The sequence below is a fragment of the Chrysochloris asiatica genome, unplaced genomic scaffold (genome assembly GCF_000296735.1).
Source record: "Chrysochloris asiatica unplaced genomic scaffold, ChrAsi1.0 scaffold00179, whole genome shotgun sequence".
In the NCBI taxonomy this organism is placed as follows: Eukaryota; Metazoa; Chordata; class Mammalia; order Afrosoricida; family Chrysochloridae; genus Chrysochloris; species Chrysochloris asiatica.
Genome location: NW_006408697.1, coordinates 2214396 through 2227610, shown reverse-complemented (window position 1 = coordinate 2227610; position 13215 = coordinate 2214396). Strand labels below are relative to the sequence as shown.

The following is a 13215-nucleotide window of genomic DNA, read 5'->3' as shown; positions in this document are numbered from 1 at the left end:
GGTCGCTAAGAGTCGGACCCAACTTGATGGCACTTAACAATAACAACAAACAACAGCAGCAAATCCCCTTTTGTGTGTGCTACTCAGGGCCTTTGCTTAGTTCTAGGTTTAAGGAGTGTCTCAGGCCGATAGTCTCTACTGTTCTTGTTTATCTAGCTTTTATTATTATTATTATTACATAAGACTTTGGTATTTTTTTCCCATTCTCTCTGGCACCAACTATTGTGACCGCAGAAAGATCAGTGTGGTATCTGGGGGCATCATTTAGTTCTCTTGGGCTCAGAGTAGATGAGGTTATGGCTCATATAGACTTGTTTTTTCCCTGCATTTTTGGTTACTTTCTTACTCTTTCACTCCTGGCTAATAGAGACCCATATTTGTTCCCATTCCAAAGAGAACCCAACAGAATGCAGAAATTATTGGACAATATCATTAATACCACTTACAAGTAAAATTTTGCTAATAATAATTTTAACACAGCTGCAACAGTATATTGACAGGGAACTAACTGCCAGAGGTTCAAGCAGGACTCAGAGGAGGACGTGGAATAAGGGATATCATTGCTGACATCAGATGGTGCTTAGCTGAAAGCAGAGAACACCAGAAAAATGTTTACCTATGCTTTATTGACTATGCAAAAACTTTCCACTGTGTGGATCATGATAAGCTGTGGACAACATAGAAGAGAAAGAGTGTTCTGGAACACTTAACTGTGCTCAGGAGGACCTATATAGACCATGAGGCAGTTGTGCGAACAGAACAAGGGAACACTGAATGGTTTAAAATTAGGGAATGTGTGTGCCAGGGTTGTATTCTTTCACCATACTTATTCAAACTGTATGCTGAGCAAATAATTCTAAAAGTTGGATTATATGAAAAAAAAACTTGTAATCGGGATTGGAGGAAGACGCATTGACCACCTTTGATATGCAGATATTGCAACTTTGCTTGCTGAAAGCGAAGAGGATGTAAGATACTGATGAAGATCGAAGGTCACAGCCTTTAGTATGGGTTGTACCTCATTGTAAAAAAATCTTGGTCATGGAACCAATTAGTGACATCAAGATGAATGGAGCAAAGATTGAAGTTGTCAAAGACTTCATTTGGCTCAGATCACCCATCAACGCTCATGGAAGCAGCAGTCAAAACATCAAATGACACATTGCATTAGGTAAATCAGCTGCACAAGACCTCTTTAAAATGTTCAAGAGCAAACATGTCAGTTTGAGGACTAAGGTGCGCCTGACCCAAACCATGGTATTTTCAGTAACTTCATATGCATGTGAAAGTTGGACAGTGAATAAAGACCTTAGAAGAACTGATGCATTTGAGTTGTGTTGGAGGGAGGTGAATATTAAAAGTACCATGGACTGTCTAAAGAACAACCCACTCTGTTAGAAGAAGTGCATCCAGAATGCTCCTTAGAAGCCAGGATGGGGGGGAGACATCATCTCTCAGACTTTGGCCATGTTATTGGAAAGAACCAGTCCATGAAAAAGGACATCATACTTGATAAAATGGAGGATCAGCGAAAAAGAGGGACCCTCAATGAGATGAATTGGCAATAGTGGCAGCAGCAATGGGTTTAAGCGTAGCAACAATTGTGAGGTTGGCACAGTACTGGCACTGTTTTGTTCTGTTGTGCATAAGGTCACTATGAGTCGGTACTGACTCAACGGCACCTATCAACAATGACAAAAAACAGACCTGTAGTTGTATCTTCTATTACCTCTTGCCTGGTATTCACTTCACTATGGTACAGATCATGATTTTTGTGAACTATGTTATGCTAATTGACTGAGTTGTGCCATGAGACTATGGTCCTCAGTTTTGTAACCCAGAAGAGCCATGTTGGGAGGTGTTTGGTTATGTTTGAGGAACATCTGTATTTGTGTCTTCATTGTGCCTATACCCACATATTTGTATTTACACATACCTCTAGATACTTCTCTCTGTTTCACTTATGTAAATACCTGTACCCGTTTGGCACTGTAGGCTAATGTGCTGGACTGCAGGGTCAGCGGTTCAAGCTCAGTAACTGATCCTCGGAAACCCTATACAGGGTCACTATGCGCTGGAACCAACTCGATGGCACTTAACAATGACAACCCACATGGACTCAAGTGCCCATTTTACTTTGGTTGTACTGTGTTCACTATATACCCATTCAGTGTCACTTTTTCCGTCACCAAAGATAGTTTCTGTAGCAGTGAACTGCTAACCACAAGGTCAGATGTTCAAACCCACCTGCTGCTCCTCAGAATCCATATATAGGGCCGCTGTGAGTCTGAACTGGCTCGATAACACTTCATAACAACTGTATAAGCCACACTTTCCCCACCCCATCCCCTGGTAACCATCAATGAGCATTGGTCTCTCTGTATTTTTCCATTCTTGTCTGGTTATGAAAGAAGGACCATACAGTATTTGCCCTTATTTGCTTGATGTGCCCTCCAGATCCTTGTTCTTTATGGTTACTTGATATTCCATTGTATTGTACAATTTGCATATCCATTCATCTGTTGATGGGTGTTTTCTCTCCTACCCAACACATGACTTGAATTTATTTTATGGTTCCATTGAAAAGTTGAAGGTAATGTCTGTATTTATGGGTGAAATATGTTGACATGTTTGGTCTTAGGTAGTAAACTTTTTCTGAAATTTAAGGATTTTACTTATTTTATATGATATTATTTTAAATTATAGACTATAATACACATTCTGGGGACTATAGGAAACACAGCGTTTACTAAATTGTGAATTATGAAGCATAAAACAGCTTTCATGTGGTTCCCAAAAAGACCATGGCTAGTGCCCCATAACAGCTCTCCCTTTTTTGATTATACCCCCTAATACAGAATTTTATAAAAAGTCTCTGTCATCCTGAGTCTTATAGTGGAATTGTTGGGTCATAGTAGTGAATACTAGCAAGCTGTCGCCTCAAATGCTTGTAAAGTACAGTTTGCACTTTAACAGTAAATGAAGGCTCCTTTGTGAAGAAGCCAGTGTTCCCGTAGGTGGGAGCTGAGAATAAATCCATTTGCTTGTATCTACAGAGACTCCTATTGAGGAATAACCCAGGAAGCTATGGCAGTGCACTGGGGTGTAGGGAAGGATGCTGCAGGCAGGGCCAGAGAAGGAAGAACACTGATTTTTTTATTCTGTCCTTTTTCTGGTGTTTGAATTTTTATCAGGTGCATGCATTTTTTTAAGTCTATTAATTAAACATATATATATGTGTGTGTATGTTTTTAAGGTTTAATTTTTACAGAAGCAGTGTAGTTGTGCTGATGAAAACACGAAGAATTCCCTCCTCTGAGATAACAAGACCATTTTTTAGAGACAGCTTGGCATTTTCGTTCTAGATCGTGATACTTGAGTGCTAATAACGAGTGGAAGGGGCTTCTATTTTCATTGATAACACTTCATTTTTAGATTTCAAACATTTTTTGCTCCTTTTCCAGGCAACAGAAATAGAAACCAAAATCAAAGTGTGCACCCGAGCCTATCACCTACTTGTGCAAAAACTGGACTTTAATCCATATGACGTCATTTTTGACCCCAACATCCTCACCATTGGTACCGGGATGGAAGAACACAACTTGTATGCTGTTAATTTTATTCACGCAACAAAAGTCATTAAAGTAAGTTTGGGTATTTTCTCTCTTCTACCTACGACACGGCTTGATTTTATTTCATGACTCCAGTGAATAGTTAGAGCTGATATGCTTCTTCTTAGTGAATTGTTTTTCTGAAATTTGGGGGCTTTACTTTGTCTTTTATATAACCTTATTTTAAATTGTGGAATCTAACACATTGTAGGAAATACAGGAAATGTAGGGTCTAATCAGTAGTTCCTTATGAAGCATATAACAGCTGTCGCTTAGGTTTCAAAATAACACACGGCTTATATTGTTGTTGTTAAGTGCCATTGAATCAGTTCCGAGTCACAGCGACCCCGTATAGGATTTCCAGGGAGAGGCTGGCGGATTTGAACTGCCGACCTTGTGGTTTGCCGTTCAGTGCTTATCCTATAGTGTCGTACCCTACAGTACCACATCAGCACATACTTAGATGTTGAATTGTTGTTTCATAGTAGTAGATAATGACAAACTAGCTTCCCAAATGCATGAACCAATTTCCACTTTAACCAGCAGTAAACGAGAGTTCCTGTTGTTTTACGTTCATGCTAATACTTGGTATTATCCTAAGATGTGCCTGGAGCCTCATTATATAGTGAGGGTTTTTTGATTATCCTCCCATATCCTTAACTGTATAAGAAGTAGCTGTCACGAGTTTTCTGGTGGGATTTTTGGGTCATAGCAGTAGTAAGGACTGGCAAGCTGTCACCTCTGGCGAGCACTAGCTCTCTCCTTGCTGTCATTTTCTCAGCAGTTATTTTATGGTGCGCTCATGGATTAGGTTGTAGAGATATACAGAGATACCATAGGGTTTTATATTTGTTCTTGGGCAGATTTGAGTCCAGTAGGAAAAACTATGAAATGGTGCTTTGCGATGTCATAATGTGTCAAATTATGGTCTATGTTGAGCAAAAAAAAAATCCTCTAAATTACTATTGATCTTTATATGCACTTTACTTTCTACTCTTATTTGTAAAGTTTAAGAGAATTCTCACTTTGGGTAAAATTAGGGAATCATTTTGCATTTTGAAATTTTTGTCAGGAAACATTACCAGGAGCCAAAATAAGTGGAGGTGTTTCCAACTTGTCTTTCTCCTTTCGAGGAATGGAAGCCATTCGAGAAGCAATGCATGGAGTTTTCCTTTACCATGCGATCAAGGTATGATAGAAACCTACTTGGTCCTGTTGAAACCAGCTTTGATTTCGGGCGAGGGCTGACAGGCTTCAGCCTGCAGGCCAAATCTTGCCTGCTACCAGTTTTGTAAATAAAGTTTTATTGATGGCACAGTGATTAGTAAAAGGTCAGAGGTTCAAATCCAGCAGTCACTCTGTAGTACAAAGATAGAGATTACATACAACCCTGGAAACCCTGTGGGACTGCTGAGAGTGGGAATCAACTCACTGGCAATGGGGTTTGTTGTTGTTGTTGTTGTTGTTCATGTATATATCCAGGCAATCCCCAGGTTTTTATTAAGATCTGTTCCTCAGTGCACCTTTAAGTTGACTATGTAGGTAAGTCAGAACAGGTGCATGTGGTTCTTTCGTAGCCTTACTGTGTAGTACAGGAAAAGGCTTGAAGCTTTTTCAGTGATTTAAAAAAGTTGTATGTGCAGCAAGTGAAAGTTATAATGAAGAATTTGTTGCCAGTTGGGATTGGTTCTGTCGTTTCAAAGTAAGGCCAAATTTAAAGGACAAGTATGAGTTGTTGGTAAGTTGGACATTCATAACCTGAGGATTTGTCTGTGGCTGCATCCACGCTACAGCAGCAGAGTTGAATAGTTGTAACAAAGACTGTATGACTTCAAAGACTTTCTGTAACACTGGCTGCCCCCTGATTTAGGGTGTGGCTGGAGGTCCTTATTTTTCTTTCTGTCCCCCTTAGTTTGGCATGGACATGGGGATAGTGAATGCTGGAAATCTCCCTGTGTATGATGATATCCACAAGGAACTTCTCCTGCTCTGTGAAGATCTCATCTGGAATAAAGACCCGGAGGCCACTGAGAAGCTCTTACGTTATGCCCAGGTAGAGAAAAGCTTTCAGTGGTTTCGTTTTCCCAATCTCTGAATTTGCCTCTCATGTTTATTTGACCTTGTAGAGACGCAAGTATCTAATCCTGTGTTTAAATCACTGAGGTTTTCTACTCAGAGTTCAAAAGAAGGTGCCTCGCTCGGGTGAGGAGGGAGGACCAGGTCATCAGGCTGTTTAGTGCTCTGAACTTATGTTTCCTTAAATCTATTAAAAATATAATAATATAAAAATTTTCTATCAAGGTGTCATATTGTTAACCAAAGTATTGTTAACATTGTCCCATTTTATTAAGTATTTCTGTTCTTCATCATTGAAAATGGCTGTGTATTGTAGGACTGTGTTACGTGTTTAGGTTTTTGTACCTACGTATTAAGATCTGATCCATTTGGGGCAATGATCTGTAGTTCAAGGCTTGAGAGTACACGTTTGGTCTATAAAAACGAGATTAATTATAGTTAATCCAAAAGTCAGTTGCTTGTTACCCACCTATTATATGTTAGACATTGTGCTAGACATGAGTGGAACATGAGATCTTCACTGCAAAAAACTTACAGTTTAATTAGCTTAATAGTGATAGCAAAGGAAGCCAATTCCTTAACAGTCATGTTGGCAAGGTGGTAGGATAATGTTTGTGTACCCATTGGTATTGCCAACTTTGTGAATGTTTTCCATGTGGATACTTGAATTTAACTCTGACAGAAATGCTTTCGTTTTCTCTTATCCCTGAGGTTACTAAAATGTTCTGGAAGAAGGACAGCACAGTATAGGGTTAGCTGCAGCCTTTATTTATCAATTGTATTGGTGGCAGAACGTAGATTTCTAAAGCTCCATTCAGATTGGAGTTTACACCCTGTTACAATGAGCACCTGACCTTCTTCTCAGTTACTTGAGAAGCATTTCTATGTTCTCAGTGGAACCAGGGTAGAAATCCACATCAAGTTCTGATTCTCAGCATACTGCATAAGGCATAATCCCTAGAAGTTTCTTTTTCTGTTTCTGCTCATGTAGATAAAGTTCTTAGCCTTTTATTAATTCTTCCAGCACAAAGAATATACAAAGGTTTTCTTTAGTCTTTGGGTGTTAAACACCATTCCGTTTATAGTCAGAGACTGTTATAGTTTGTAGGTGCCCTTCATTAATAACCAAAGGAGGTAAGGTTCTACTGAAGGCCAAAAAGACATCTCTAATCATGACTTGTGCCAAACAGTTCTTAAATAACTCTTAAAATGATGCTCTAGTTCATCTTTTCCTCCCCCTGTCCAGAAGTGGCAGTTCTGAGGGGCAGATAAGCTTCTTATTTGTAAGACCATTCCCATAAGAGGCTTTGTGAGCATTGTGTTTGATGGCAGACATTCTTTTTGTGTTTCGTTTTGTTACCAACGGTCCACAGGTTTTTGGTGTATATGCAGCAGAGCTAGAAGGAGGTTTTGTCCCTGGCAGCACAACCAAATCAAAAGAAATCTTATTCGCAATTGCAGGAGGATGAAAATGCCTCATGTAAGGAATGCCTTTCCTCTGAATGTGACCACAAGGACTTTTTTAAGTCACTGATTGCTCTATAAAGGAAGCTCAATGTCTATTCTGCATTCACGGTGACTTCTTTTATCAGTCAGCGAGTTAATAGCAGAAACAGGTATTCTTTAACAACTCCAGAGAGTCACCAGATTGGTAACAGTTTCTCAAGAGACAAGAGATTGCAAATGGACTGTGAAAAGAGGACTATTACAAGGCAGATGAGAGTGGAGAGGTTGTTTTGTTTACTTTAAAGTGGAATTAATTTCTCTTGTTATTAAGTAATGAAGTCTACAGGCAAGTTCCTTTCTGATATATCATTGCAAGGAGTGGAAAGAGTTCTGTCTCTGATTATCCTAGTGTCTCAGATTCTACATTGGAGGAGTAATGGGCTGTATGGAATTTTGTGTGGATTTACTTATGGTGAGTAAATGACTTTTGGTAATAAGAAGTCCCAGGTGTCATGATACCATGTAATGTAATATGTGATTCTTATGTAGCTTCGTTATTACATGAGGTTCTAACAGACCATGCCTCCATTGGACTGGGCAGAGCTTTGCTCTCCATTACATGGCGCTTTCTGTTTTTGTTTTTTTAAAGTTTTTATTGTGATTTGAGCGAAAGTTTACAGAGCACATCATCAGTTTTACATTCAACAAATCATATACTTTGTTTCGTTACAATGCTTATAATCCCCTCCATGTACCTTCAGTTAACAGTGTATTTCTCTATATTCATTTTAGCTCTTTTTTTTTTTTTTTTTAGTAAGATGGCTCATGACACCTAATGACCAAAATAGTCTTATTTCTTTTCTTTCTCATTCTTTTTTTAATTATGAAAATAGACACACCAAAACATCTGCCAACATACAACATCTACATTTACAACTCATTGACTTTGCATTTTTCATGTTCCGTAACCGTTCTCAATATCCTCATCATAAATGTTCTACCACTGTTAAGATTATCTTGTTGCCCACCAAACAAAAGAACCCCTTTTGCCTCTCCCTCCCACCCTTGATGACCGCTAATAACCTGTGGCTTCTATATATTTGCTTATTTCGTATTAAAGTGATATCACACAGTCATTGTCATTTCATGACTGACTTATTTTGCTTAGTATAATGTTTTCAGGGTTCATCCAGGTGGTGGTATACATCTTTTCTTTTTATGGCTGAGGAGTGTATAGACCACTGTTTGTATAGACCACATTTTGTGTATCCATCCATCCATCCGTTGAGGGACATTTCAGTTGTTTTAACCATTCAACTTATGTAAGAAGTACTGCAGCAAACCTCGGTATACAGCCTTCCATTTGCATTCTTTGTTTTTCCTTCTTCTGGGAATATATAGATATATTTGTTGTTGTTGTTGTTAAGTGTCATTGAATTACTTCTGTCTCATAGCAACCCTGTGTTGGGTTTCTGAGGAGCAGCTGGTAGGTTTGAACTGCCTACCTGTTATTGGGCCACACCAGGAAACTGTATATGTAAGTGATAAAGTTTAATGTCAACATGATATATATATGTATATATAAACAGTTCAAGTTTGGTGTCCATTTGCCTGGGCCAGGATTACCAGTGGTTTGGCAATTGAAATGTACTTGTCCCCCGTGATGAGATGTAATGTTGTGTAATCACCTCTAGGATGAGGTCTGCTTCCGTTGTGTCTCAGTTCATCATGATATTATTTGTTGGTCCAGCTGAGAGAATTTTGTTTTCGTTACATTGAAGTACAACCCATACTGAAGGCTGTAGTCTCTGGTCTTCATCAGTAAATATTTTAAGTCCTCTTCACCTTCAGCAAGCAAGGTTGTATCATCCTGTATATCATAGGTTGTTAATGAGTCTCCTCCAGTCTTGATGCCTTTGCTGTTGTTATTATTAAGTGCCATTGAGTTGGTTCCGACCCATAGTGATCCTGTATAGTTTTCGAGGAACAGCTGGTGAGCTTGAATCGCCAACCTTGTAGTTCAAACAGAGTTTGTAGTCCAGTGCAAGAACCCACAATGCCCCACCAGACTCTGCCTTTGATGTTAGGTATATTTATAATTGTTATGTCTTCTTGCTGGAAGACCTTTTTTTTTTTAATGTTTTATTGTGAATTATGTGATAGTTTACATGGGGATAACATTAGTTTTACATTCATCCTATCATATATCGTTTCATTGCCATGGTTACAATCCCTTCCATGCATCATCAACCAACCAAAGGGTATACCCTACAAGCCTGCCCCCTGGTCAGCAACACAGAGCCCCTCTCCCTCTCTGGGTCAAAAGTCCCCAGCTGCTCCATTGGAAGACCTTTTATTATTACATAATGCCTTCTTTATCTCTTGATTTAAAATCTATTTTATTTAACAATACTCTGGGCACCCCATTACCATATGGATGACGCATTCTGGTTCGGTTCTGTTGTCCCTCCAAAGAATTGGTAGAGTGCATGAACCGACTTGATGGAATTTAACAACAACAACAACAAAAGCCGTGGCATGCACACTGAGCAAATCAGCTAAACATAAATGAAGCAAAAATTTTTATTTAAGCATAGACATTCTCATTAGAGTAAGAGCAGGCTACTACCTCACAAGTGAGTAGATCCCCGAGTAACTTCATGGTTTAACTTTTTATGCTATTGTCCTCCAGGGTGGGCTCTGGGTCTTCTGATTCCTGTGTTTTCATATCATAATTTAGGGCTCATAATTGGTCAGTTCCTCCTGGGCCTTACATCACTCTTTTCCCGTATTCACTCTGTTAGAATTATATTGGAGCCCTGGTGTGGTGCTGGAGGATACGCACTCAACCACAAGGTCAGTTTGAACTGCAAAGTTCGTGTTTCAAACTCACCAGCCACTCCTCAGAAACCTTCTGCAGGGTTGCTATGAGTCAGAACCAACTGGATAGCACTTAACAACAACAACAGCATAATTATATTAATGAGCGTACTGTAATGCTAATTTTTATAGTGGGATTATGATTATCTCCTCAGTCTCTTCCAATCAGGCTTATTCTTCTCTGCACATGCCCGATTTGGAGGCAGTCTCTTCCTGCCTGGGCTTTCTGATGGGCCGAAGCACATCTGGTGTTGGCTGTGGTTGTTCTGTGGTCAGATGCGCTTCCAAGTTCTAACTGCCTAACACCCTGCTCTTTGTCTTTACTTGTTGCATGGAATATTTTCCTCCATCCTTTTATTTTCAGTCTGATTGTGTCTTTCTGTCTAAGTGTGGTTCTTGTGAATGACAAAAAAGGATGGATCATGATTTTATCCATTCTGCGACTCTTCATTTTGTGCATGGGCATTTAGACCATTTATTTTTACTTAAAGGTTATTACTGAAAATGAAATGTCTACATAACTCATTTTGCTCTTTATTTTTTGAGTATTTTGTATCCTTTCTTTCTTTCTTCTTTCTTTCTGTTTTTGTTTGTATTGGACTGCTTTCTTGTGATGGAACTTTTTGTTAACTTCCATCTCCAGAATTTTCTTTTTGGTGATTTTTTTTTTTTTTTAAGTCATTATCACATATGTGATATTACACTACATAGAATTACAACAGTGCCTATAAGTATTTTGTTGTTGAGTTCTGTCTATAAGTATACTTTGCATCTATTTCTTACAGACTTGATGCTGTAGTGTTCATGGGATTTCAGTATTGAGTTTATTCCCTGAAAATATCATCTGTTTGGTCCTTATGTGTCTAATTATGGATTCAATTTTGGACCCCCAAAATGTGACAACTTGGCTGGGTCATGGTTCTCAATGGCTTGGCATTTATCTAATGAAGCAATTTGGCAGTTATCTAATGATGTAATTTGGCAGTTATCTGATTACGTAATTTGGCAGTTATTTGATTATGTAATTTGGCAGTTAAATAGTGATCCCTCATGATGTGCTTCAGTGTGATAACTCAATCCGTTAAGATGGAATCCTGGTGTGGCCCTATAGGGTAAGCAGGAAATTCAAACCCACCAGCTGCTCCTAGGAAACCCTATACAGAGTCACAACTGACTTGACAGCATGTAACAGCAGCAAAGATGGAATGCCACACGGTGCTCCTGTCACAGCCCTGATCCCACGTATGAGGAGTTCCCCTGCCATGTGGCCTACAGCACCTTTTAGTTTAAAAAGGATCAAAGGAAATCGAAGCCAGCGTAGAGAAGGGCCTCCTACCACTAAGGAAGAAGAACCAGGAGTGGAGCCTGTCTTTTAGGCGTGGGCTTGCTGTGCTTGGAAACTCTTAGAACCAGAGGAAGATTGATTATAAGAACTTCCTGCAGAGTTATCAGAGAGAGAAAGCCTTCTAGAGTTTGTTGTTGTTGTTATGTGCCTTTAAGACAGTTTCAACTCATAGCAACCCTTTATAGGGTTTCCAATGCTGTAAACCTCATCTTTCTCCCCTGGAGCGGCTGGTTGGTTTGAACTGCCAACCTTGTGGTTTGCAGTCTGGTTTTTATCATAGAGCTACTGACCTTTGTGTACTGTAGGTGTTAAGTTATTCAGTGCTGTCAAGTTGGTTCTGACTCACAGTGACCCTGTATAGAGTTTCCAAGGAGAGGGTGGTGGGTTTGAACTGCTTACCTTGTAGTTAGCAGTCCAGTGTTTATTTTACAGCCCCACACCAGGACTCCTCCCCTAGAGTTGTTGTTAAGTGCCATCTAGTCGTTTACAACCTGTAACGACCCTGTATAAGGTGTCCAAAGAGCAGCTGGTGAGCTTGGACCACTGACTTGAAATTCAAACTGACCTTGTGGTCTGTGCTCATCCTCCAGCGCCATAGCAGGCCTCCATATTTCACATCAGGTGCTGATTTTCTTAAAGTTGTGTAGTTTTCTTCCACTTCAACCCCCAGTGCTTCAGTGAAGTCTCCACTGGTCTCTGGATCCTTGTTTGCCTTTGTTGTCCATCACACTTATTAAGGAGTCCTGGTGGCTCTGTGCGGTAGCTGTTGAGCTGCTAATCAGATGGTTGGCAGTTCAAATCCAGCAGCATCTCAGTGAGAGAAAGATGAGCCTGTCTGCCCGTGAAGGTTTGTAGTCTCAGAGAATCTGTGTAGGGTTGCTGTGTGTTGGAACTGACTTGATGACTGTCGGTTTGATTTTCTGGTTTTATCATACTTACTATTAAGTACCCCATATTCTGTCACCATACTTATGCAACCTGTATGCTGAGCAAATCATCCAAAAAGCTGGGTTATATGAAGAAAAATGTGGCATCAGGATTGGAGGAAGACTTACTAATAACCTGCGGTATGCAGATGATACAACCTTGCTTGCTGAAAGTGAAAAGGACTTAAAACATTTACTGATGAAGGTCAAAGACCACAGCCTTCAGTATGGATTACATCTCAATGTAAAGAAAACAAAACTCCTCACCACTGGACCAATAAACAACATTTTTATCAAAGGAGAAAAGATTGAAGTTGTCAAGGGCTTTGTTCTTCTTGGATCAACCATCAACACTCACAGAAGCAGCAATCAAGAAATCAAAGGACGTATTGCATTAGGCAATTTTGTGATACAAAAGTATCCTATGATGCAGTAGTTTTCTGTATACATGTCAGATCCTTTTTCCAGAGTGTTCAACACACTCTGCCCTGCTTTCAGATGTCAAACTCCATCTCCCCAGCAGGTAAAGCAAATGATATTTACATGAGATATGAATGTGAGCCTTAAAAGGACTCCATCTTTTTAAATTACCGTCTTGAGTTGCTCAGTATGCGAGAGAACCCTGGTGTTGTCTTTACACCCATTGCTCCTGTAGCTCTGAGTCTAGGAGTTCTTCTCAGTTCTGTTCATTTTTGGCTTCCACATTGTCAATTACTTAAGCCCATGTGTTTCTATTTCCTGTCTCTTCCTTTTACCACCACTTTAGTCCAGGCCTTTGTCATGGGCTATTCAAATAGTCTCCTCTGGTTTTCAGAACCTTGAATAGTGTAAAGTTCTCCCCACTTCCCAATTTCCTGACAGCTACCCAGAATGTTAAAAGGCAACCTCTGCAATTTGGATTCCTGGGCCTCTGTGATTGGTTTCTATTTAC

The 13215-nt window shown here is 39.6% G+C and overlaps 1 protein-coding gene across 1 annotated transcript in view; it reads left to right on the top strand.

The window, feature by feature from the left end:
- MTR (5-methyltetrahydrofolate-homocysteine methyltransferase) overlaps positions 1 to 13215 on the top strand; it is a 170889-nt gene that overhangs the window by 99047 nt on the left and 58627 nt on the right. The window contains exons 15-17 of the mRNA XM_006872011.1: positions 3465 to 3644; positions 4684 to 4800; positions 5524 to 5664. Coding sequence (XP_006872073.1) covers positions 3465 to 3644; positions 4684 to 4800; positions 5524 to 5664 — 438 coding nt within the window. The remainder of the gene's footprint in view (positions 1 to 3464; positions 3645 to 4683; positions 4801 to 5523; positions 5665 to 13215) is intronic.